Raw genomic sequence first — 26,333 nt, 5'->3', positions numbered from 1 at the left:
CATTCACTAGTAGCTACAACACCGTAAACCTTAACACCCACAGTAGACTACACAATTTACAATCACGAACCATTTGTTGAGAGAAACTAGCCTCAGAAATGCCTGGAGAATCCTCAAGAAATACTTCTCACATACCGAGAAACTGTACAATAATCACGCAGCTAAGAACCACACAAGAGATACAGCTGTCACAATCAAGTGTGGGAAGAGAGTAAGGGAGGGTTTGAACAAGCACCATCCAAAACTGAAAATGGCCACGTTCATATGTTCAACACATTCTGCAGCTCAAACACAAATATGAGTCTTATTACAATCACTCCTCTCCAAAAATATTTCATAATTATGACAAGAGTCCACCAAAATCTCTCTCAGATATCGCAAAACTCACCGTTTCTGATTTTCAGACTCTTTCTTGGCTTGCTCCAACGCCAGCTCCTCAGCCACTCTTCTTTTCAATTCTTCATCAGAAACTAGGATCAATAGAGTGGAAGGAGAGAAAATCAATGATTTCTTAAAAACAAAAGCAAGACAATACTCCAGAAAAACAAAGCGAAGACTAGATCTTAATGGGCAAAGTTCTGCCAGCTGGTCAGCATCTCCTTGGAACTACCTAAGCACTGTAGAAAAGACCAATTAGTGCACTTCAGGAGTAATTTAATCAAAAGTTCCCTGGTGACCTAGAAACTTCCACACCTGCCAAAACGTATAATAAACTCAAGTAGCTGCTTACTGCCCAGTGGGGACCGAACCATTAAGTACAAATTCTTTAGGATGATGTCCTATCATTAAAGTGTGACCATCACGTAGAAGAGGAGGAGAGGCTGGAAGGAAGGGACTTCAGAGAGGAAGAGGAAGAGGACATCAAAACATTCTCACTTTGATAATTAATCACTTTAAAGAACCACTTACAACAGGAAGAAAATCATTTGTATTTACAACCATTTTTCCATGATTTGTGAAAAAGGACATTTACAATTTATGAAAATTTTATTTTTCTTTTAACTTCTTTATTAAGTTTGTTGCATAAAAGATACACGTTCTCATACTGACAAGTCTTGCCATGAACAAAAGCAACACAAATAAGGCAACAGCAAGGTGTGCTTCACATATAAACAATCATGTGGTAAGAATGAGAAATCTGGCCCTGTACAACAAAAAGATTAGGAAGCAAAATGTGAATAACCCCTGCATTCAGAATATACCCAAATGTGTGCACAAAGACAGTGCACCCATAATACAGCTCACTTAAATTCCTGTTTATGATGCATAATTCCTTAATCATCCACTTGTGCAAGAAGAATGAACATGAAGAAACATGAAATCCAAATTGCATTTATTTTCACAATATCAATGCTATACTCAAAATAGTAACTTCATTGAATCTAAAGGTTAAATGTTTCAAAGTGAAAGGCAATCTTAAATTTTTTAACCCTATGAAAGGGTCTGCGAGAACAGGTGGCTTATTTTTCTGCTTGCAAGGAGACTAGGTCTCAGCCTGCACTAAGTGGCATGAGCAACAAAGGACAACAGACAAATACCACTGAGAGTAATGCCCAGACATATCAAAATCTCGACTTGAACCATGTTCTTTCTACTTCTATAGCAAGTCTATTAAACGACCAGCGTAATGGAAGCTTCTGCCTCATGCGACAGAATCACTAACTTAACTATACATCTATCAGAAATTTCCAAACCCCATTTCCAAAACAATTTTAGTACACCTATTAAGTACTGTAGGTCACTTAGAAAACCAGAAATAAAACACACAACCAGCCTTTGCAATTAAAAGGTTTTCATAACATATAAACAATGTTCAGATACAAATTCTGAACTAAATGTTTTTTCTAAATATGATTTATGTAATCAAGGCTTTCTTAAACAAAGACAGGTCTTAGATGTATGATCTGTACAAACTTACAGTAGTGTATATTCCAAATAGAGATTTTCCTCTTATTATGATATGACAATGTAACTCTTTTCTGAGTGAAGACATATGCTAAGGCTTAAGGTGTAAACAACTCTGGAAGGCAAACAACTTAGTAAAGAAATAACCAGTCATCTAAAAATGTGTATCATCTCATAACAGGCCCCTGAATTTTCAAATTTACATGTGAGAATATATTTACATCTTAAATTTCTAGGAAAGGCACAGGCTTTATATAAAAAAGCAGCAAAATTTTAAACCCACCAATTTATTGAAAAAGCCATTACTTTTATTGGAAACAAATAATGCTTCTCAAAATGGTGGCAACAGGTCAAAGTATAGACATGTTTCATACAGTGTATTTCTCCCTTTAATTATATTCCAGAAGGAGGTGGAATACCTCCTTGGGGTGGGAAGCAGAAGTATTTGATGGATTGTGTGAACTGGTCTCCTTGTACACAAACCATGCATTTCCTCCCCAAAGTATCATATTCAGAAAGCCAAAGATCACAGACACATTTAGGGATCCGCTACTAGTCACAGAGCCAAAATAACATGTCACTTCTTGATGGTCACAAGGCTGAAGTTCCTTGACAATACTGTGACCAGTAGCTACTTTAATATCTGTAAGAGCTTTAGCCCAGGCTGAAGTGCTCACCAACCACAGAAAAGTGGCAACAAGAGTAACAATGAAGCCAATCATGGGAAGGTTTCGACTATCCCGACACAGGTTCATATAACCAACATAGAGCAGAAGGGCAGCTGAGCAATACAGGAAGACAAAGACTGCAAATGTAACGTAGAATTGTGCAGAAGAAGGGTAATCTCCAGTAAGGACATAATTTTTCCAATTTACATCACACACGTTTGCATCTGGAATTGCCTCAAATAATGCTTCATTCAACCTGAATGGATAGGCAAAAAAGCAGCTGTAATCGTCTTATTTTCACTAACTTTAGGACAAGTCACTTGAATTTCTGTTTTGCCCTTAAAACCTCCACAGGTGGCAAAAGCAAAGATAGAAGCAATCCACTCGAGGACCTTGATGAAGCTGAGTAGCTCCTTGAGCAGGTTGAGGTTGAGCTGGAAGGAGGACATCCTCTGAGGGAAGGGGGAAGGGAGCAAAAATGTTAAAGCCGTATTTTTGGAAACTATGTCATCCACGTCAAGTGCCAACAATTGGAGAGAGATGTAAAAAAAAAAAAATGCTGAGAACACAGCTGGAGCTTTCTAAATACCTGGTGACTTGATTTGAAACATCTGGTGTTTCCAACTGGAAGATGTTGTACGATATGTTTTGTAAAGATTCTTACAGCTATGATAGCAAATCAAATAAACAAATCTGACATACTTCTTAAGAGTCTTCATAAGAAATATGTAGAGAGCATTTCCTCTTTACTAGAAATCCACTACCCAAAATCATGACCAAGAAAGCACCACAAAAATTGGGGGGAATCTAGGGATACCTACAGGAGCTAAGAAGTATTTCAAATGGTAGAGGCTATTAGGTGGGAAATGAGGTGGGACTGTCTCTCCTGTGCAACAACACTTTGATGATCTCCACGCTTATCAGCACCTTGCCTCAGCGCATATGCAAAAAAGTGAATTACAACAGGACATAGAAAGTCTTTTTAAAATTTAGCTGACACTGGACAATAACAAAGAAGATATGGGAAAGGGCATAAGGATGTGTTCTCTTTTTTTTTTTTAATTTTTTAATGTTTATTTATTTTTTGAAAGGGAGGTAAGAGTGTGAGCAGGGGAGAGTCAGAGAGAAAGGGAGACACAGAATGTGAGCGGTCAGCACGGAGCCCAATGTGGGGCTTGAACCAAGGAGCCATGAGATCATGACCTGAGCCGAAGTCAGACGCTTAACTGACTGAGCCACCCAGGCGCCCCTGTGTTCTCTAAGTTGTAGATTATCAGGAAACAACAAGAGCATCAGAGGACATCATCAAGAAGGTGAAAAGACAACTGACAGAATGAGAAAAAATACTGACAAATCATATAGCTGATAAGAGACTTGTATCCAGAATACACAAACAAAAAGACAACAAAATTAAAAATGGGCAAGGGATAGAAATAGGCATTTCTCTAAAACAGATCACACAAATGGCCAATAAGCATATGAAAAGTGACTGAAGGGCATTCATCATCAGGGAAAGGCAAATCAAAACAATGATACACCAATTCAAACACAGTATAATCAAAAAGACAAACATTAACAAGTGTTGCTGAGAACATAAAGAAATTTACGGCAGTATTATTGACAATATCCCAAAAGTGAAAACAACCTAAATGCCTATCCACTGATGAATGTATAAATAAAATGTATATCCATCTCAATAAAGCCTTACAAAGAAAAAAGAGTATAATACAAAAAAAGAAGAATGGACAACGAATTAGGGAAAGGGTAAACACTAGTTGAGTCTAATCCCAGCTTGGCCATCAACAATCTGGAGGACCTAGGGGAAGTTACCAGCCTCTCTGGACAGTTTCCCTCAAAAGGTTGTTCTCAAATGGATGTTCTCCAGGGTCCCTTTCAACTATATACTATGCTGCCCTTTGGCTTCTCTCCTCCTTCACCGTCCATAAGATGAGAAAGATACAAGTCTAGGCTTTGAAAAGGTCACATAAAATCAAGACAAGAACTAGAACAGAGAATTCTGTCTATATTCAGGCAAATCTTAAAATTCTTTTAGTATTAAAGGTTTAAAACAATACAAACACCAACAAGAGAAAGTAGACAATAATAGGTCAACGAAGAGTCTAAACAGAATAGTCCCTGTTTTTCCATTAGCTAGACTTTGTATCAGTCAAATAACCTACCCGAGGTTCGACTTCCTCAACCAAAAACAGGACCCGCTGGGTTACACGGGTGTCAACTGTCTATGAAGTTCTAGGCTATGCACTCCACAAGGCGATGATTTTCACATCGTCAGCTACTTCTCATAAACAAGCAAAACAACATCACACTACATTGTTTCAAGTTGCTCACAGCTGGTAGCTCTAATTAGTAGCAAAAATTGAAACAAGTATTTAATCCGATTAGTGCTGCCCAAACTATACCCTTAAGTTTCACATACCAGTTAGAATCCACACACAGGCTGATGTGTAGTCACACCGTTTCCCTGGATTTTTTCAAATTACCACGGCAACATTTCTCTCAGGCAAAATACAATCAAATTCTCAACCACAATTCAACTGAATTTCATTCAACCAATTAAAACTAAGTTTCAGTGAGACCTCAGCATCCCAGGTCTGAGGATACAGCAATGGGATCTGTTTCCTAAGTCTCCATATCTTCCACAGTGTGCTTTATGCCTCTTACATATAGGGGCTTCCTACCACGGGAAAAGCCAAAGTCTGCAGAGAGCTTCTTACAATCGTGTGATAAACCTAAACTGTAACAGTAAGGACTCCATTACCAAATGGCAACGAGCTGGGTGGCTGGGAAGGCAGCCATGCAGAAGAGATTGCAGAGAAAGAAATGTAGCCTCAAGGCTTGTCCTCTTTCTCTATACTATCCTGCCTATCAGGTCAACCCCACCACCTGCCAGGGGTGAGGTGAGAAAGAGATGGAGGTAACTGGTGATGTCATCCAGGCAGGCCACAAGGGAAAGAGGTGGGAGTGAGAAATTACCAGCAATGCAAAGGGCCAGGATCTCCTAGAGGTCACTGAAGAAGACATGCCCAAGGGACCAACTAGCTGACATCACTTATGGTCAGTAAAGACACCAACGCACAGCTGTCTTTCTAATGCCCCAGCCAGTTCTTTAAAAAAAAAAAAAAAACAACAAAATGCAATGTTGGGTCTCACATCCAAGGTCACAGCTGAAAAAGTAATTACCTTAGCTACAAGTGAGAATTTAAAATAACAAAAGATAAAACATGACCTAGCATAAAGAGTTTAAAATCTAAAATAGCAAATCTAAGCCAGGCAGGAAAATAAACCAGTGTAGTAATGGGTTTTGAGCAAATCTAAGTTTCATGTTATTTGTTTTTAAATCAATAGAATACAGAAAGCAACAATATATTTCTTCTGATGGGTCTGGTCCAAAGCACAGAAGGCAAAAAGATATACCATTTGGAGACCACTATTTAAAATGGCCTTTCTGAAAACACTCTTTTCAGCTCTCAGGATCTGAACATTTTCTCAAATAAAACTGTTATTAAATTAAAAGGTCAGAGTTTCAGGATGGACTACTTTAAGAGAAGCACAAGAAAGGCCAACCTTGCCTATTAGCACAGTGAGTTTCCAAGCAGATCTTTAGGGACGGGAAAAGTTTGTGAAATGAGAAAAAGTGAAAGAGAGAAATGCTCAAGCCATATAAATCAGATTTGCCATGGAAATCTGCAAACCTATTTCAAGCTCAGTAAGTATGGTTCCACAGCTTTTACATACATACGACACTTTCCTTTTAAAATGTGTTAAGACAAAAGGGTATTTTCTTCACATACTTGAATGCTTTGCTTTTAAAAATCTTCTCAAAAAACGTGTTAATGTCTTCCTCAGTGGCAAATTGTGTCTTAAGGAACACAAATACTGGCATTTTCTCAATTAGTTATAGATGATACAACACTGACCAAAGAACATGTGAGAAAAAGTCAAGTATTGCAATGGCTTGGATATAGCAAATCTGGCCCTAAATCCTTTATTTAAAACTATTATTGAAAACAATAGGGGCGCCTGGGTGGCTCAGTTAGTTGAGCATCTGACTTCAGCTCAGGTCATGATCTCACAGTTCGTGGGTTCGAGCCCCACGTCAGGCTCTGTGCTGACAGCTCAGAGCTCGGAGCCTGGAGCCTGCTTCGGATTCTGTGTCTCTCTCTCTCTCTCTCTCTCTCTGCCCCTCCCCCACTCATGCTCTGTCTCTCTCTCTCTCTCAAAAATAAATAAAAATGTTAAAAAAAATTTTTTAAGACTTTAAATTAAAAAAAAGAAAAAGAAAATAATAAATACTTGTATGGTTGAAAGCTGCTCACAATTCCTAACAAATCTGTACTTGCTTTGAGTAAACAACATTCTAAACACATGTTTTCATTAGTCCACTAATTCTTTACTGACTGCCTAGCAATCTTGTACTCCTCTCGGCCACATTCTAAATTTCTAAGAATTTAAATTCTTGTTGTCTTAAATCTTATTTATTTATTTTGAGGGGTTGCAGGGAGGGGCAGAGAGAGAGAAGACAGAGAATCCCAAGCAGGCTCCACACTCAACGCAGAGCCCAATGTGGGGCTTGATTCTCACAAACCGTGAGATCACGACCTGAGTCAAAATCAAGAGTCAGACGCTTAACCAGAGGAGCCACCCAGGCACCCCTGAGAATTTAAAGTCTAAAGAAATTCTGAGAATCTAAGTTTCTCATTTGGGTTCAGGATCAAATAAGAAACTCCAAGATTCCTACCTTGTTCTAGATCCTAGTGTCCTTAGGAATAGAATACCATGGTCTTAATAGTCAGAGGAAGTGTAGCATAAATTCATTATGCCTCACTTGCTTCTATGTGATATGACTTGTGTCTAAATCCTGTTTTCAGAAACTGGTTAAACTAGGAGACCGGGAAGGAAGGGGTGAAGAGAGAGACTCACTATACTCAAGACAGTTCCTTGAGTGGAAAACAGAAATGACTCCAAAAGATGGAAGAATTTTATGAATGCCTCACACATCTATGAAAACACAAAAACTTGAAACTACTACTATGATTCAAGATTTACATGGATTCCCTGAACCTCAAGGGACGTATCAATGTCCCCTGTAACGTTTTCCGCCTATGACTTTCCTTTTCCCTTCATCTTCTTTGCAACATCCTTACACTATAATTCCCTCCCCAGTTACCATATTTCTTAAACAATCTCTAGAAGTTACTTAATGAAAATGATGGCTTGCCTCCTGGCAAAATGTCAGGTCCTTCGGGACTCTTTTCTTTCCTCTATTTCTCTTTCCAGTTTTACCATCTGCACACACATGTCATGTCCGATTTTACAAAGCCTATTATTTTCATATGCTGGTTTAAAAACACTGAAAAGAAACTATGAAGATCTACTGACAGAAGGAAATAAATGTATATATTCACATAACACAAGCAGATTTTACAGAAACAATGAAACTCTGCCAGGATTGAGATAGTTGAGCCACAGCTTACACCGGAAGACATAACCAAATTAAATTTTCAGCTCTGGAGAAATATCCATTAATCTTATAATTTCAACAAATTCATTAATAAACAAAAAAGAGCACTGATTGTTTTAAATATAATAATGAAAGCATCCATGCAATGAATGAAACACAGCACACAGTACATTAGAACTAAATGGCTCACAGCATGGGTTGCAGAATAAATCCTGTCCCACTCCTTATAAAAAGTACAGGGTTTGATTGGGAGAAGAGTCAAAAGATGACAAGGATACATCTCTGAGGTTAGAAAGAAACATGTAACAGTTTGCCATTATCCTTCTGTAGCACCATTTACTTGGCAGACAAACCGAATTTAAACACACACGCGCGCGCACACGCACGTATACTAAGTATGATGCTCAGCTGACAGTTATGTTAACTATCACCCAAGGATAATGTACTTTAAGACTGCCTTCAAAAACATGCTGTCGAAGTACCTGGCAGAGTAACTGAGGCTACCTATATGTTAAACTTAATGACAATGTTAGGATGAAAAATCTCTAATGCACATTTATAACCACAAATACTGAATGAGAAAGCACAGTGCTACCAAGAGTTTGGCAGCCTAAACGTCAGGAGCACCAAGTTAATGGCTTCTTTCATAGTATTACTGCTCCATCAGGATTTATACATACCTTTGTGAATTTCTAATTTGAATGGATAATATGCAAATAATGTCCACTTTATCGTTCACTTCACAATCAGCACTCACGGAAACCAGCTCCGTGTTCCTTTCTATGGGAAAACACACATCAATACCAGGCCACAGAAGCTGTATAGCAACAGACAAGCTCATCAGTCATATTCTACAGTTTCCACATTTTTAAGTAGATAATTCATAAAACCAGTATTGAGAATCAGATAGATCTAGTATTTCATGTCTTAATATCCTGAATGATAGTTGCCAGACCTCACAAAGCCTCAAGGAAAATAAGATCTATAATTTAAATTAAAAAATAATAATTACCTCTGGGTATTGCTTTTTGATGCATAGCTTAATTTTTTTCTGTTTCAGAAATGGATGTGTTTTATCATGGGGATAAAACTATAAATGAAACAGCGTTAAATCTCCAGCCCCAAATAAAGTACCCAAACTTCCCAAACCTGCTTCCATTTCACTTTGGTAGTCCTGAGCATGGACATACTCAAACATTTCTCCAGGGAGTCCTGTGAAATGCAAAGAGGGCCAAGCTGGAAATGAAGGGGGCTCCCGTTTAGTCCAGGCTTTGCCACAATTAGTTTTTGTAGATTTTGCTCAAAATCAGTTCATGAGATTGAGCCCCACATCGGGCTCTGTGCTGACAGTACAGAGCGTGCTTGGGATTCTCTCTCTCTCCCTCTCTCTCTGCCCCTCCTCTGCTCATGATCTCTCTCTCCCTCTCAAAAGTAAACAAACATTAAAAAAAAAAAGAAGAAACAGACACACTGTAAAATCACATACAATGTGAGTAAAAAGTGTACCTGCTACTCAAAAAAAGAAATTCAAGACAAGCTCCCCACCCTTCCCCCTCACTTCCCCACAGCACTGCCACCATCACCAGGTTTCTGCTCCTGGACGCTCCTTTACAGAAATCTGGAGTCACCACTACTGACACTCTATTACTTATAAAGGAGAGGAAGCTTCCTGTGCTGGCTGGGGATTTCAGTTTCAATATTTAACCTTAGTATTCCATTCTATGGCTAACCATATGAACTTATTTTTGTTTAATTATTTTCTTCCAAATCAAGCAACCTGTAGGAATAACACAAACTAGGGGAATCAATCAATTCATTAAGTAGTAAATTCTCATTGACTAGGCACGCCTGGGTGGCTCAGTTGGTTGGGGGTCTGACTTCAGCTCAGGTCATGATCTCATGGTCCATGGGTTTGAACCCCACATCGGGCTCTGTGTTGACAGCAGAGCCTGGAGCCTGCTTCAGATTCCGTCTCCCTCTCTCTCTGCCCCTCCCCTGCTTGTGCTCTGTCTCTCTCTCTCTCTGTCTCTCTCTCTCAAAAGTAAATAAACATGAAAAAAAATCTTTAAAAAAAAAATTCTCATTGACTTAATCCTATGCTAGGCCTTAGAAGAGATGAAGACATACGATCCCTACTATTATAGATTATAGTCTAAGTTAGTAAAATTGTGCTACTGAGGTTTAATATTAAGGAACCATACCAAGGTTGGCTGTATGACTACAGCCAACCTTGGTATGGTTCGTCATGGAGTGCTTCGTGGAGTCCCACGTTCATGAAGCAGGTGGGACAGGAGCAAGTACCTACACTAGAGATGGAAAGGAAACGCGATAAAGCTTATTTGTAAGAAGAAAAAATAGAAGGTAAATTATGTTTAATTGTGAGGAGGCTTGGAAACCAAGCAGAAGTTTGGATAAGAAATGTTACGAAATGTTAAGAAACAGGGCACCATGAACAGTTGTTAAAATAGGGGAATAACGCAACGAAACAGAGTGTAACAGGAAGTTTATTCTGGCAAAGGTTTGCAGATAAACAGGATGGGAAAATCATAAGGCAATAAGTAGTTCTCAGAGTATAGCTTCATGCCCTCATCCCCAATTCTTTCCCCTCCCAAGCAGCAGCAGCACCAGATAGAGACGCAAATATTTCAGCCCCACCCCAGACCTATAAATCACAAAACCCTGGGGGTGGGGCCCAGCAATCCGTGTGTTAACAAGCCCTCCAGGTGATCCTGATGGTCCCTCAAATTTGGGGGTGGGGGGGGTGGGAGGGGGGCAGGAGATGATGAAGACCTGAACTCAGGATACTGACAGAAACGATGTGCTGGAAGATACAAGAACTTTTGTGGAAAAAACTGATCCTCTGTAACTGAGAGAAGAAAGAAAGAAGTCAAAGGTGCAACCAGATGCCAGAAAACTAATACCCATGATGGTCAATTAAGGAGAAGCTGTTTGGGCAAGAAAGATAATGAGTTCCATTTCAGACAAATTCATTTGAAAGTAATGGTAGAATCACCACATGGAATTCAGATTTGATTTGCAACTTGGCTAGAAATGCTGGTTTGGGAATGACAATTACAGATCTGAGCTCAGTGAATTCTGGATAAAACTGTGTAGAGAGAAAAAAGTAGAAGACTAAGGAACAGGCCTTAAAAATACATCAGAGGAAGGAGGGGAGTAAAAGAGGAACACCGTTAGAGACAAAGAAGAAATGGAATGGAAAGGAAGAAATGAACCAAGATACCATGTGCACAAATGAGGAAGAGACTTCATCTCATGCGCCAATTTCAATCAACTGGCAGCAGCCGCTTGGAGTGCTGTGTGTAGAAAGACTCCACGGCCAGTCCAGGTTCAGTGAATTATAGTCTACCGTGAGCACTGGAGGAAGATCTGGAAGCATGGCTAACAATTACCTATCATTCCGTGGAGTGCACGGAATTCAGATTGTGTCGGCATCGGGAATCAGTGGGAAGAGAGCAATGGTGGGCAGCAGGTGCAGGCCTCTCTTCAAAAGTTTAGGAATAAAACAAGAACGAGATAGAAATTTTATAAATAAAAGACGATTTTCACAAAAAGTGGCAATCTGTGCATGTTTGAAGGGCAGCCATAATGAATAATCTGTAAATTGTTAAAAGACTGATGAATGCTGCTTGTTGTTTCTCAGAAGTAATTTGGAGAATACAGTGTACACATTACTCATAAGGATCTGATTGTTTAATGTATCATAATGAAGACCAACTAAAATTTATATATGATCTTCCAGTCCACTTTTCTCATTACCACCCTGTTGCAACGTTCACAGCACAATTTTTAAAGTATATTTATAAGAGTGAAACAGAGTGGACAAGCCCACTTCATGTGCTAAAAAGCTTTAACCAAGACTAATGTCCTTCCCTAAATAATTTGCTTTGGTAAATACAAAGTCAAATACCACTCTGACACTTAGAGTCATAAATCAATCTTCCCTCTTCCTACTGTTATGAACAAGTGTGTGCTTTTTGGCAATAAAGACTGTATTTTATCCAAAAATTCATTAATCACTAATAAAAGAAGTGATTAAATAATACACAAATAAATTAATTACTAAATAGGATATTTAGTTCTTTAAACTGTGACCAACATTACTTTCTAATTTATCTTTGCATGAAATCAAACCCCAAGAAAAGCAGAAGTCTCAAAAGTCTGAAAATAAATTCTACCTTCTAATTCACCTAACTTTCTATAGCTCTGGGAAATGTCAACTGACCCCAATCTGAAGACTTTTCTTCTTTTGAATGAAAATAAAAATTTTGACCCAATTATGGCCCTTTTGAGAAGGAAGAAAACTACAGAGTCCTATTTCTAGACACTGGCCCACTATTAGACAGTAGAAACAGAAGAGGATCACAGATAGACCTTTGGGCTTCAGTGACTTCATTTATAGCCCATTAAGTGTGAGATGCCAAAAAGGATGTATTTAACACACTAGCTAACCACTACAGAACAATGGCCTCTTCTGGGAAGTTTTTGAAAAAGCAAGTCAGGTTTAACACCCATGCTTAATTCATATTTTATTTATGGTACTTCAAATATATTAAAACTGTGAGACAGCATAATACACATAATACACATTGGTATTATATTTTTCATTAAGCTATAGTGCAATATCCTGAGCTTTTTTTTATTTAATTCACATTGTGATAATTAGATCGGCCTCTTTTTTTGAAGTAAAATTTTATCAATAGCCCTGTTTATTTTTTTCCTTCATCTAAAGTAACAAATTTCCACTTATCATTCAGAAAAAAAGAATTTCAATGTAGTCATAATCTCTAGTAAAGCAAAAATAATACTCTGAGGCATTGCGGAAGCTGCACATCAGCAGATCAAGGCTGATTGCACCACCTTTAAAACACAAGACCGTGCACAGGGAATTCAAGACCAAAGCCCTTGTCCTGTCTTTAATTTAAATCCAAGAATGCACTTACCCTTTTTTCGAGAAGTAAAATAAATTACCCACAGTAAAGTTAGGCCGAACAGAATAGTAAAAACATTTATTATGATTATATTCCTAATGATCCACAAACTTCCTCAATACCAGTGCTATACGGAGAAAGGCAGTAGAACCCTTTCTTCTCATTCAGTAGCGTGTCATTTTTGTTAGCTTAACACCAGGTTTCAGGATGTAAACCCTTTGGAATACCTGGGGCTATCCAAGATAGTAATGAAAACACGTGCTTCCTTCAAACCAGTGTTTTTCTCCCTATCAGAAACAATGCTACTTTCTTTTAGCAAACATTTTGTAATGGTCCCTTTACTATCCTGAAAATAAATGATAATCTGACACAAAAAAAGTCGTAATCAATATAATACCCTACGTGTTATATTTATAAAAGAATAAAAAGACACTACTTTATAATAAAATAATGACCTTTCGCTAAGTCAATGCTCAAACCTAACCACACTAGAAGATGCATCTGGGTGGCTCAGTCGGTTAAGCATCCGATTCTTGATTTCAACCAGGTCACGATCTCACAGTTCACGAGATCAAGCTGTCAGCATAGAGCCCGCTTGGGATTCTCTCTCTCCTGTTCTTGCTCCTCCCCTGCTCTCACTCTCTCTCTCTCAAAATAAATAAATAAAAGACTTAACAAAATAGTCTGAATCTTGAGCTTATATATTAAATCACCACAAATGCAATAGATACAACTATTGTTACACAGCAGCTGCATTCTTAGAAAATTCAGTATATCTTAAAGCCATGCAAAACAGACTTTCTGCTTGTATGTTAAACAAGTTCTGGGCTGAGTAGGCAGGTTTTCAACTGCATAAATTTCTGATGAGTCATCCAGAAAATGAGGGCACAGGACAATTCTTCAAGGTACAGAACTATCCCAGGCCTTGCAAGACATCTAGATCCTTGCCCACACCACTGAACACCAGGATTCCCTTACAAATGTCTAAAATGCCCACCTGGAAACAGTACTGCCTCATCCCTGACCACCACTGCTTTAGACTAAATTAAATATTCACTCTGAAACAAGAAAAACACGGGAAACCTAGCTACTTTATGGTCCATATGACCAATGATAGTCGCAAATAATGCACTGATAGTAATATGGATTTTTCTTTTTTTGTTTTGTTTGTTTGGTTGGTTTTTTAGTTTATTTATTTATTTATTTATTTATTTATTTATTTATTTAGAGAGAGAGAGAGAGAGAGAGAGAGAGAGAGAGCAGGGGAGGGACAGAGAGAGAGTGAGAGTCACAAGCACTGTCAGCATGGAGCCAGATGTGAGGCTCGAACCCACAAACCATGAGATCATTACCTGAGCTGAAATCAAGAGTCAGACACTTCCTGACTGAGCTATGCAGGTGTGCTACAATATGGATTTTTCAAACACAGATACAAATCTGGTGAGAACTGCAAAATGCCTTCCACCAATGTGATCTCTGCTCCCAGGTGCCCAAGTGTTACTAGCTTCCTCTCTCCCCATACTCACCAAAATCACATTTGCCAGGTCCCAGTCATACAGATCATCTTCATTTTCCTTAAGGTTTCCAAAACCACTTTCTGCTAATCATCAACTTGTCTATTTTTTTCTCCTCTGATGCCTCAAGATGAGTTCTACAAGGTTGAGGGTTCCATCAGGAATTTAGTAAAAATGGAAAGGTGGGTTCAAATTACAGCCTGAAGACTCCAGCTCACTGTCATGATAACTCAAGAATACATGGAGATACAGGGTGATACCCATCTACCCACAAACTATTCTAATGTTTTCATTAAGAACCCACAGACGTTTTCAGGTTAATGCCTTTAAGAAAACAATTTCCCAAACATAACACACTTCCCATCAAAACTATCTACATCTGATGGATCTTGGCCAATTAAAACTATGTGTTTCATAAGTGACAATATCAGAATTAACACTGAACAAACAGTTCAACAGGCCATATCATTTTTATATTCCAGGAAAATGAGAAGGTATTTCAAGTTACTCAGTCTAAATTAACTTTCGACAATTCACAGAGAGTCTTTCTTGAAATTAAGGAAATGAAAGGTTTAGTAAGGAATAATTTCTCTATAAACACCAAAATAAATTAGCTTTCACTATAGCATATAATAGAAAAACTAGCACAAATTATAGGAACGCAGCAAGAATGAGTATAATCTAAACACACACAATACTTTTAAAAAATGTATTTATGTCATTTTTAAGTACCTTCAGCAACTGGATCCAGTCTTTTAAAAAATGTTATCAGGTAAAGGTCCCTAGAAATATTCTAATAAGACCAATAATTAGAATATCAACTTATTCTCTGTAAATAGCAATTTCTAATGTACATGACAGTTTCATAACATAATTTGCTGAGTAACTGGAGATGTCCTCGCAGGGAATTTTCTTACCAAATTCTCCCTCTCTTTCACCCCACCCACCACCCTGTTAGTGAAGTAAATATAAATCTTCTCTAATTTCATGACAAATTGTAAATTAAATGAATCCAAATTAATTTTACTGTGTTTTAACATTTTAAGTGGCTTTAACATATTTTATCTGTAATAGAGTTCCTAGAGGATTTCACAGTAAAAAATAAGACATTATACACACATAATATAAAAATATCTTTAAGAGAATTGTATGAAACATTCAGATTTAAATCTATATGCACCTGAAACATGGCAAGATAACAGGAATAGTATAACATGCCACACACAAAAAGACTTTCATTTTACAGTCACCATTGTGTGTGTGTGTGTGTGTGTGTGTGTGTGTGTGTGTGTGTGTATCACATACAACTGTGAAATAGAGAAGCATATCATATTGAATTTCTCTGAAATGGACAGTAAAACAGAGCTCAATGAGAAGCAAGGCAACGCTATTTTAATTAAAGAATCATGTTTAAAGACACCTGTGTTCTCTTTCTGACTTTACCCTCCGTGACTTAAATTCTTATCAATAAATTACCAAGGAGGTTTTTCTTGAAGATGAAGTAAATTATGGAGGTATTTTAAGGCCAATGATGAACATCATTACAAAAACAGAATGACGCTCTACTCAACTGAAGAACCACCAGCATTTGATTTTTAAAATCTTGACTATTGTATAACATTTCTTTGAGCCAATACTGTATTTCACAAGAGACTATTTTAAGCCATATATTCTTCAGAATGTCAACATGCTATGATTTACAATTTTTTTCAATGGACGGAAAAGATATAATAAGAAAAAATTTTTTAATTTAACAAACCTGGAACTGAGGGTTGCTGGAGGGAAGGTGGGTGGGGGGATAGGCCAGATGGGTGATAAGGAAGGAGTAAGGAATTCACTTGTTGTGATGAGCACTGGGAGTTCTATGTAGGTGGTGAATCCTGAATTCTACTCCTGAAACTAATATCACACTGTATGTTAACTAACTGGAGTTTTAACAGAAGCCTGAAACAGAAAGAAAAATGAAAAATAGGAAAAAGAAAAAAAAATTGTGATGTGCCTCTCATGAGAATTTAGGATTCTGCCTGATGTCGGGGTCCAACTACATAAGTATTTTAGCTTCTGATCTCCAAGGTTCACGTATTTATTATAAGTGAATTTAATCTGACAGTAACAAGAATTAATTTTAATTTCTTTCCTTTTCTTTGAACACTGCTAAAGTCATAGATTATGATGAATGATGAGGAGACTGAAGGGTAAAGTAAAACTGATGCTGACCCAGTATTGTCTAAATATTCATTTTCATAGCCCATTTAAATGACTATTAGAAACATGAAGGCTGATAGCAAAGAGAAAGATTTAGACAACAAAGGAGAAAGCATACATTGTATATATAAAGCAATGACAAATAGGAAGCAAACTCAATATCCAGAAACAGGAAAATCGTCAAAATAGTAAAACAGGAGAGCCAGATTATGAAATATGGTGCTAATATTAAGAAATGGGCTTTAAAGAATATTAATCCATGAAAGGATTCTCACAAGAAAGCTAAGAACCTAAACTTACCATATTTTTTGGTCATACTGTTTGATCATTTTGTTTTGTAAGTTAAACGTCTAGAACTGAAAAGAGCATAGGAAACCATCACAAAGAAATACATACATATATCTATGCATAGGGTCTAGAATGATACATACATATATATATATATATATATATATATATATATATATAAAGTGATATTAATGATATCTTTAAATTTGGTGGGGAATGGATCATTTTTCTTTTTCTTTATAGTTAATGGTACTTTTTACGAAAAACATACTTTTACATCCCTAATCATTTAAAAGGTTATTTTTTTAAAATGCTTGAATTCCAGTTTTTAAAAAACACCTTTATCAAGTCAATCATGAACATCAAATACACAAAATATATCAGATTAGCTGACAAGACATTCAAACCTCACTTACACCACCAAAAAAAAAAAACAAAACAAAACAAAACAAAAAAAAACCCACTTACACCAAAAAGGACCCAGATAGGACTAAAGAGTCTAAAAGTGAGTACCACCACAAGATTCAAGAAAACAAATCTTGTTTGTTTTTTTCCTTTTACCCCACAAACCATCCTGCCTACACACCATTATAATAGACTATGTATTCTTAAAAAGCAAATTACTCAAAGAAAGTATAATCAGAGACCATTATTGTAATAATGTTTGGGGGAGCAGAATTTATACCATGGTTTCTTATGTGCTACCTAGAAGCATGCCACATGATGGCTATATGATAAAGAATTCTTTTGTAGTGAAAATGATGAGATTCAAAGTGTCAGAAAAATAATACTTGATGGCCATATTAAATACAGGTAGAAAATGGGGTAGGGGGAGCCTTACAGTCAAAATATTCTCTTTGCACTTCATTGTTTCAAGAAGTGTTTAATTTTTTGTCTTCCATTTAGATTTTTCAATTGATAATACCAATGGTCCTAGTATGATGAATGATAATATGTTATCAAGGACAGCTGATGAAAAATTCTTAGTCACTGACTTAAGCAATCAACTGAGGTTAAGCAAGTCAGATAAAAGGAATGAAAGATAACCACTGATAGGATTTTCTACATCACACAACAAATAACCCGCAACATAATGATAGTAAGGCTCTATGGAGATCCATTTCCTACATGCAGCAGTCAACGCTACGGAGTCACTACATTTGGGGATGTTCTAGAAAATCTATAAATTGTCCATTTTGGCTGCAAAACAGACATAGAGTCCTATTTATTTTATTCCACAGAGGCACAGGCTAAAAGAAAATATAACTTCAACTATAAATTTAAACTATATTATATCTATCATTATATTCTTTGCTGCCACTAGCAAAATAAAACATTTAATGTTCTTTGCTTTCTGATTAGATTTATACTTAGTAGGAAATACATATCAAAATTTAGCCTTGCTTCCTTAAAATGGAATCTGACAACTTCTCACTGGGGTTTCATGGCCTGAAGCATCTCTAGTGAAAGCTATTATTCAATGTACCAAACTCTCATTTTTTTAAAGTTGCTTAGTACATGTATACACTACAATCACTGGCTAAGACAAAAAGGTTTTAAATATCTATTTGTAAGAACTGTATCTCAATAACAAATATCAAAATCATCGCTTTTCACAAAGCTTTCAAGACAGACTAGCAATGACAAATGACAGGATACTGTAACAGATACTATAGCTTTATCGTGAGTTTAATCTTCATCTTATTTATTTGAGTTTAAAGGAAAATCAAACTAAATTATTCATTCCTTACAGTAGCAGAGAAATCTTCAGATACTGTTTATGCAGTTTGAATATAAACTGAAAATATCAAATCTTTTCAATTTTTCACCCATGCTACTAAATCAGGAATAACTAAAATCCAAACAGGAATTCAGACATGTGACAAAGTGAAGTATTGGCAACAAAAATACTCCAGCGCTACTCAGCTCTATTCTGAAAAGAACCTGTGTCTCAGGGATGCCCAAATTTTCAGCACTTACAATCTTGGCTATATCCTCATCCAGCCTTACCTGGGAATCCAAAGAGAACTACGAACTTCAACTAACACAGCACAGGATACCACAAGGGGTAATTTTTGGTTGGGCACATGGCCGATCAGAATAAAGACTACCTTGGGTGTCTGGGTGGCTCAGTTGGTTATGCGTCCGACTCTGACTCAGGTCGTGATCTCGCAGTTTCTGAGTTCGAGCCCTGCGTCGGGCTCTGTGCTGACAGGTCAGAGCCTGAAGCCTGCTTCGGATTCTCTTCCTCTCTCTTTCCCCCTCCCCCATTCACTCTGTCTCTCCTTCAAAAATAAATAAGCATTAAAAAAAATTTTTAAAGAATAAAGACTACCTTTTCCAGCCTCACTCGCAGTTTCATACCCTCATGGCCATCTTCTGGCTAATTATGTGTAAGCAGACAAGGTGGGTGAAGCTTCTGAGTCATTCCCCACAGCAGAGGCTGGAGGACAGCTGGGAGCCACTTTGGACCATATATACAGAAAGGAAACACCCCAGAGATGAAGGGCAGTAAGACAGAAGGAGTCTGGGTCCCAATAAAAAGGAATCATCAAATTACCCAAAATGTATGGGAGAGAAAAATAAAATTCTAACTTTTTAAGCCACTGTTACTTGGGGTCGCCATTCGACAGCGGAACCTCTCTTCCATCCTATACACCTTCCTAAAATATGGCAAAAATTCAAAGTTCCAATCTACCCTTTCTCAGACCTCAAAGACAATCTCAAAAACATGCACACTTGAGAAAGGACAGGGAGGGAAGGAGAGGGGAGGGTGGGGAAGGGTGGGGAAGGGAAAAGACACTTCAAAACTAGCTCTGTTGAGCATCCCTGAAAAGAAGCGGAAGAGTTCTGAGGGCAGACGCCTATGTTTGTCCTAGGGAAAAGCCCCTCCCTCCAGATGTGCATGAGAAAAGGAAACTGAAAAATAACCCAGGTGTTTGGTCCATTCCAGGGTAAGTAATTTAAGCAAGCTATTTAATTTCTTTAGAAGAGCCTCAGTTTCATTATTTCTAAAATGAGGGGCATGGATCAGATCACCTCAATGTTCCTTTCAGTTAACCTAATTCTGAACCTGTGCTCAGAGCAGCTAAGAAGTCAGCTCTGGAATCAGATTGCCTAGTGCCAAAACCCAGCTCTACCATTGTTATATGTAAATCTTTGGTCATTAGCTTCCCTGTGACTCAGTTTCCTCACCTGTAAAATAAATATAATAAGAGTAACCATTGGGAATGCAAGCTGGTGCAGCCACCCTTGAAAACAGTACGGAGATTCCTCAAAAAACTAAAAATAGAACTACCCTACGACCCAGCAGTTGCACTACTAGGCATTTATCCACGGGAACCAGTGTGCTGTTTTGAAGGGACACACGCACCCCTGTGTTTATAGCAGCACTATCAACAATAGCCAAAGTATGGAAAGAGCCCAAATGTCCATCGACAGATGAATGGGTAAAGAAGATGTGGTATATATATATATATATATATATATATATATATATATATATATACATATACATATATATATATATATATACATACAATGGAGTATTACTTGGCAATCAAAAAGAATGAAATCTGACCATCTGCAACTGCATAGATGGAACTGGAGGGTATCATGCTAAGTGAAATTAGTCAGTCAGAGAAAGACAAAAATCATATGACTTCACTCATATGAGGACTTTAAGAGACAAAACAGATGAGCATAAGGGAAGGGAAACAAAAATAATATAAAACCAGGGAGGGGGACAAAACAGAAGAGACTCATAAATATGGAGAACAAACTGAGGGTTACTGGAGGGGTTGTGGGAGGGGGGATGGGCTAAATGGGGAAGGGGCATTAAGGAATCTACTCCTGAAATCACTGTTTCACTATATGCTAACTAATTTGGATGTAAATTTTAAAACATAAAAAATAAAATTTAAAAAATTTTAAATTTAAATTAAAATTTTTTTTTTTTTTTTTAACGTTTATTTATTTTTTTGGGACAGAGAGAGACAGAGCATGAACGGGGGAGGGGCAGAGAGAGAGGGAGACACAGAATCGGAAACAGGCTCCAGGCTCTGAGCCATCAGCCCAGAGCCCGACGCGGGGCTCGAACTCACGGACCGCGAGATCGTGACCTGGCTGAAGTCGGACGCTTAACCGACTGCGCCACCCAGGCGCCCCTAAATTTAAATTAAAAAAAAAAGAGTAACCATGTCACAGGAATTTGTGGAAATTATATCTCCTCCTAATGGATGTCCATACCTCATCAGATTACATTTTAGCATTCATAAACCTACTTTACCTAAAGACCTATACATGTGGTCCTCAAATTTCAAATAAATAGCAAGTGACTGTCAATTAAGATTCTGACTTAGGCTCAGGTCATGATCTCATAGCTCATGAGTTCAAGCCCCGCACCGGGCTCTGTGCAGATAGCTCAGAGCCTGGAGCCTGCTTGGGATTCATTCTGTGCCTCCCTCGCTCTCTGCCCCTCCCCCGCTCACACTCCGTCTCGCTCTCCTTCAAAAATAAACATTAAAAAAAATTTTTTTTTTTAATCACAAATTACCTTTTCTACCCTGGCAATTCTTCAAGGCTTCATCTTGTCATCTACTTCCTGTTTAATAGAGCCTAACATCATCATACTGCCTGCAAACCAGTAATTCACTAACTTTCCACCCCCTTTCTGGAAAGTGAAACCTTTGTGAGAAAATGTTCCGGCTATCCCAAAGTTTGTTCAGAATCTGACTACCGGAAGGAATGCTCTCAATTTTTTTCCTTCTCTCTTCTTATGCAGCATTCTATATAGCAGCCAAGGGTTTAAACAAATCCTATGTCCTCCCTTTCTATAGATTTTTTTTAATTGCAAATTCACCGAGCAGAATTTCAAATAGAATGATGATGTCACAAGTTCATTTTCCCCATCTCCCTTGCCCTGCCATCATCCACAAAAAACTCACATTCTATTCTGGATGTACCATCTAGGAACCCCACTTCCACTATTCTCTGTTCAGCTACTAACTTTCAGGAATTCCTAAAGCCCAAAACAAACAACAGCACAACTTCAATGCTCTCTTTGATATGCTAACAGTTCCTAAGAGAACTTCAACCATCAGCTACAAAATAAACATTAGTTTAGGTCTAAAACAGCCTGCGTGGGCATAAGTTAGGTAAAATATTAACACATTAAAGCTGCTGGTAATGTTCTTAGCATTCATGTTAAAATTCTGTAAGAAAATAATTATTTTAAGCATGCGGTGACTGATTTGCTGCATTCTTAAGAAATGCAAATCATATCCAGAGGCCCTTTTTTTCCTAGTACAGCATGTCCAATTTCATAAAAGATGTAAATGGAGAACCATAATCCACTTAAACATATTCGCTTAACAGGAAGCTTTGTTGAAACACATCGTTTTTTTCCCTTTTTAATGAGCAATACTTGTACTTTTGCCATCTTAAGAATGATTCTCTTACTCAAGCTGCAGTAATATTTCTGCATTTCCCTAAGATTCTTTCGAACTATCTTAGGTCTTTCCTTTGAGCACCTAAATGACTGTTTTTTAACCTCGTGGCCACACGGGAGATAGCACACCAAGAGAACGGCCTCTGAAGGAGTCATAAATGACTTCCTACCTCCTGCCAACCATCCTTACCCCAGAAAGAGGTAGAGAGCTTGGCATCCTTGCCAGGTGACACTCATCACCACAGTCAACTCTGCAATAACACAGGGACCAAGCAGGGCCAATACACTGCTGAAGTCATTCCAAACTGGCTCCGGTCTGTGCCAATGTGTACACGTTTCCACAAAGTCGCTCCCTGGTGCAGAAACTGGGGAGATGTTTCATTTCCCTTCCCAAAGCTCTTCTCCCTGCTATACATTCCAATAGCCGAATGCTTTGCTCAATGCTTCTAAAAGTACAAATCCTCTCACTAATACAATCTTAAGAAGCTGCTCTGTAATTTTTAAAAGAATCTGTAATTTATATGTTACATGATGAAGTAATTATAAGTTTAAAACATTTGATTTTAAATTACTAATATTATTGAGATCATGACAAAGTGTATTATATAACCTTTCTATATAGTGTTTACAATATACCGTGATAAAACTTGTTCTAGTCTTTACTTATGCAAAAAAAAAAGTTTTCAAAAGTAAAACCAGGGGCACCTGGGTGGCTCAGTCAGTTAAGCATCCGACCTCGGCTCAGGTCATGATCTTGCAACTGGTGAGTTCAAGCCCCACGTCAGGCTCTGTGCTGATACTGTATCAGCTGTATCCGGAGCCCGCTTCAGATACTGTCTCCCTCTCTCTTTCTGTCCCTTCCCTGCGTGTGCTCTCTCTCAAAAATAATAAATAAACATTGAAAAAAAAAAAAGTAAACCATATATATATGTTGGGGGCCAAGAGTATTTTTAAATACGGTATCAAAAACAGACGAAAAGTGCTTCCATGACCTAATATTCAGAATTCTTACATTTTGCACTTCAACTGTCTAAAGTGGTTAAAGTAAATTAAGTGGTTTCATTTTAGCCCCTTCTGTGTTTTATTTCTAAATGGCAAGATAAGAGAGAGGCACCTGGGTGGCTCAGTCAGTTAAGCATCTGACTTTGGCTCAGGTCATGATCTTGTGGTTCATGAGTTTGAGCCCTGTGTGGGGCTCTGTGCTGATGGCTCAGAGCCTGGAGCCTGCTTCAGATTCTGTGTCTCCCTCTCTCTCTGCCCCTCCCCTGCTCATGCGCTCTCTCTCTCTCTCTCTCTCTCTCTCAAAAATAAACATTTTTAAAAAAATGTTTAATGACAAGATACGAGAGATTTCAGGGTGCTATTTGTAAATGCAAACAAATTTGATGGAGGATAGCTTTTATTCCCAATAAATTAAAAGCAAAACTGAATATAATAATCACTGTATTTTTCTTTTTAACATTTAGTATTAAAATATTAGACACACCTCAATGGGCTATATGAGAATTTTTATCAAATGAATACAGCTTACTAATCTAGTGAAAAGCATCCTAAAGTTAATTTTCAAAACTATCATCATTTTTATGATGTTCATTAACCTGCTTTTCATCTTTAGTGTCCCATATGTTTCCAGACTTTAACCAATAATCCATTATGGACATAAATCAAATACTACATGACTATGAATAAAAATTTTAAACTACTTAAATGTCTACTCGCCAAGGCAGGTGGGAGTATGTGTAATAAACCAACTATGTGAGAAAGCAAACAAGGGACTAAAGCCTATTTGCCTGATCTCCACTAACAATCACAAAACTCATTAGACAGACAAAGAAAATATTTAAATAACTGTTTTACTGGTTGATTTGTTCACAGAAATTAAAATATCCTCCATTAGAGCTTTTAACAGCAATGTGCTCTCCAGAACACTGCCATTCAAGTCCCCAGATGGGAAACAGTGCTTTCAAATGGTACAAAATACCAACCTAAGCAGACATGGATTCTTTCAAAGTTCTTTCCTATGAATTGTATAAATACTTATGCTTTAGGGCTCCAGAAGTTTCCTAATGGGAATCAAATAGCAAAATAAAAGTTAATGGGGGCACAGGACAGTTACACACACACACACGTCATTATAAAAAAAGAGGCACTAAAAGAAAAAAAGTGTATACTGTCAATGCCAAATTTAAAGATTTGTCCTCAGATGATAAGGAGTTAACAGCATCCTCCAGCCCTATCCTAAGCAAAAGTCTTGTTATAAAAACTCGGGCCAAAAGCTGTTGCAAGCTGCTCTAGAAAAATAACAAATTAAAGAGGTTAGAAAGAGTAGAGGGAAAGAACGTGTGTGGCAGAAGAGAAGTTTGCCAGATGTTTCTGCAGGGCCGACGTGGGGAAGGAAGCGTGTGCAGGTCTGCAAGCCCCCTTCATGGGAGGGAAGACGAGGCTGAAGAGGAGGGCTATGTCAGGTGCCCCACACATGCCCCACACATTCCTCAGCTGGGACCTAGGAAGTTGGCCTGGGTCAAGCGCAGACACAAACTTCTTGTGTACTGGGGGGGCTGTAATCCTGTTGAGTGGCAAATGAGCCAAGGGAGTTTGTTCCCTCTACCTAAAGCTCTTCCTGGAACACCATCCAAGTTATTTAGTATCTCTGAAGCTACAACTAAGTCAGACAGGAGCCGTAGAAGAAAACAGCCTACCTATTCCCCGCCTGAGGGAAGAAATAAAAGGTTTTTGAGTGGTTATCTCCTATTTAACTCACAAAAGAACTGGTAGAATTAGGCTTTAGGTACCCGTAGAAGCAAGTACAATACACTCAAGCTGTCCGGTCTGACAAGTGATGAAGAGGTTCAGACTCACCAGGTAGAAAGCGTTACAACAAACCTTTTCAGGCTCACCTAATGCAAACAAAGCCATTTCAACACTCTAACATTCCACTTCAGGTCCTGTCTGTGCCCCACGTACCAGTCATTACTGATGGAGACCTGAAATGCTGACAGTCAATCATCCTCATTAAAGCAAACTGCCCAAAAGGAGCTAAAACACATAAGATTAATGCTTTTTAAGCACGAAAATACCAAACCCCAATACCTTTAGAGCACAGGAGAGGAGAGAACTGACTAGAATCTGAAGAAACACATAATTTACAAGTATAGGTTCCAACCATTTTAAATTAAAGTGAACTTTAATGTTTACCCTCAAGAATCTAACAACATATGGGCACCTTAATTATTTTTCCTTTTTTAATGAATCCTTATATCATTAGCATATATTTTGATTTTGCAATTTGTTTATTCAACCTTTATTAAGTACCTAGTATGTGCCAAGACCAGCAGGTAACATAATGTGTACCGGCATGATGGACAATATGGCCCTAATGCAGCTCGTAACCTGGAGATTTTGAGGTTCATAAACTTGGGTAGAAAAAACGAATATATCTTTATTTTTGCTAACTTCTAAATTAAAGTGAACATTTCCTTCAATTTTGAATGATAGCCTAAAATAAATTAGTATTAGACACAGTACCTGTGATTTTGTCACCAAAAGGAATCATATTCTCATATAATAATAGTTTCAGATATCTCAAAATATCAGTAATTCATGCTCATCACTACTTTGAAGTAACAGTAAAGCACCAGATCTTTGAATTTAGTGTGCTTATAACTAGTAAGTATACTTCAATACTACAAATTTGGGTCCTTTAGTATCTCGAAAATGTTATAATTGGTTTCCTTTGTAATGCTATAGATTTTATGTATTAATAAAAACATTATTCTGAGAATAGATCCATATGCTTCACCGGAATGCCAAAGGAGACCATGGCACGAAACAGTTAACACTGTCTAATCCAGTAGAATGCACAGGTTTGCAGTA

General features: G+C 37.8%; 2 protein-coding genes across 3 annotated transcripts in view; both read right to left on the bottom strand.

Moving 5' to 3' along the window:
* The window catches only part of CHCHD3 (coiled-coil-helix-coiled-coil-helix domain containing 3), a 283,193-nt gene that overhangs the window by 222,329 nt on the left and 34,531 nt on the right, over positions 1–26,333 (bottom strand). For both annotated transcript variants that reach the window (XM_086689810.1, XM_025929858.2), the window contains exon 3: positions 389–470. In XM_086689810.1, the coding sequence (XP_086545936.1) occupies positions 389–470 (82 nt within the window). The remainder of the gene's footprint in view (positions 1–388; positions 471–26,333) is intronic.
* Positions 511–6,371, bottom strand: LOC112866896 (synaptophysin-like protein 1). Its single transcript, XM_086689800.1, is given in 3 exon segments — positions 511–2,333; positions 2,336–2,846; positions 2,849–6,371. Coding segments are annotated over 3 exon segments (720 nt in total). The 5' UTR covers positions 3,023–6,371; the 3' UTR covers positions 511–2,298.

This window comes from Puma concolor, chromosome A2 (assembly GCF_028749965.1).
Source record: "Puma concolor isolate L17-30 chromosome A2, mPumCon1.1.hap2, whole genome shotgun sequence".
In the NCBI taxonomy this organism is placed as follows: Eukaryota; Metazoa; Chordata; class Mammalia; order Carnivora; family Felidae; genus Puma; species Puma concolor.
This window is presented reverse-complemented; position numbering and strand designations above follow the sequence as displayed.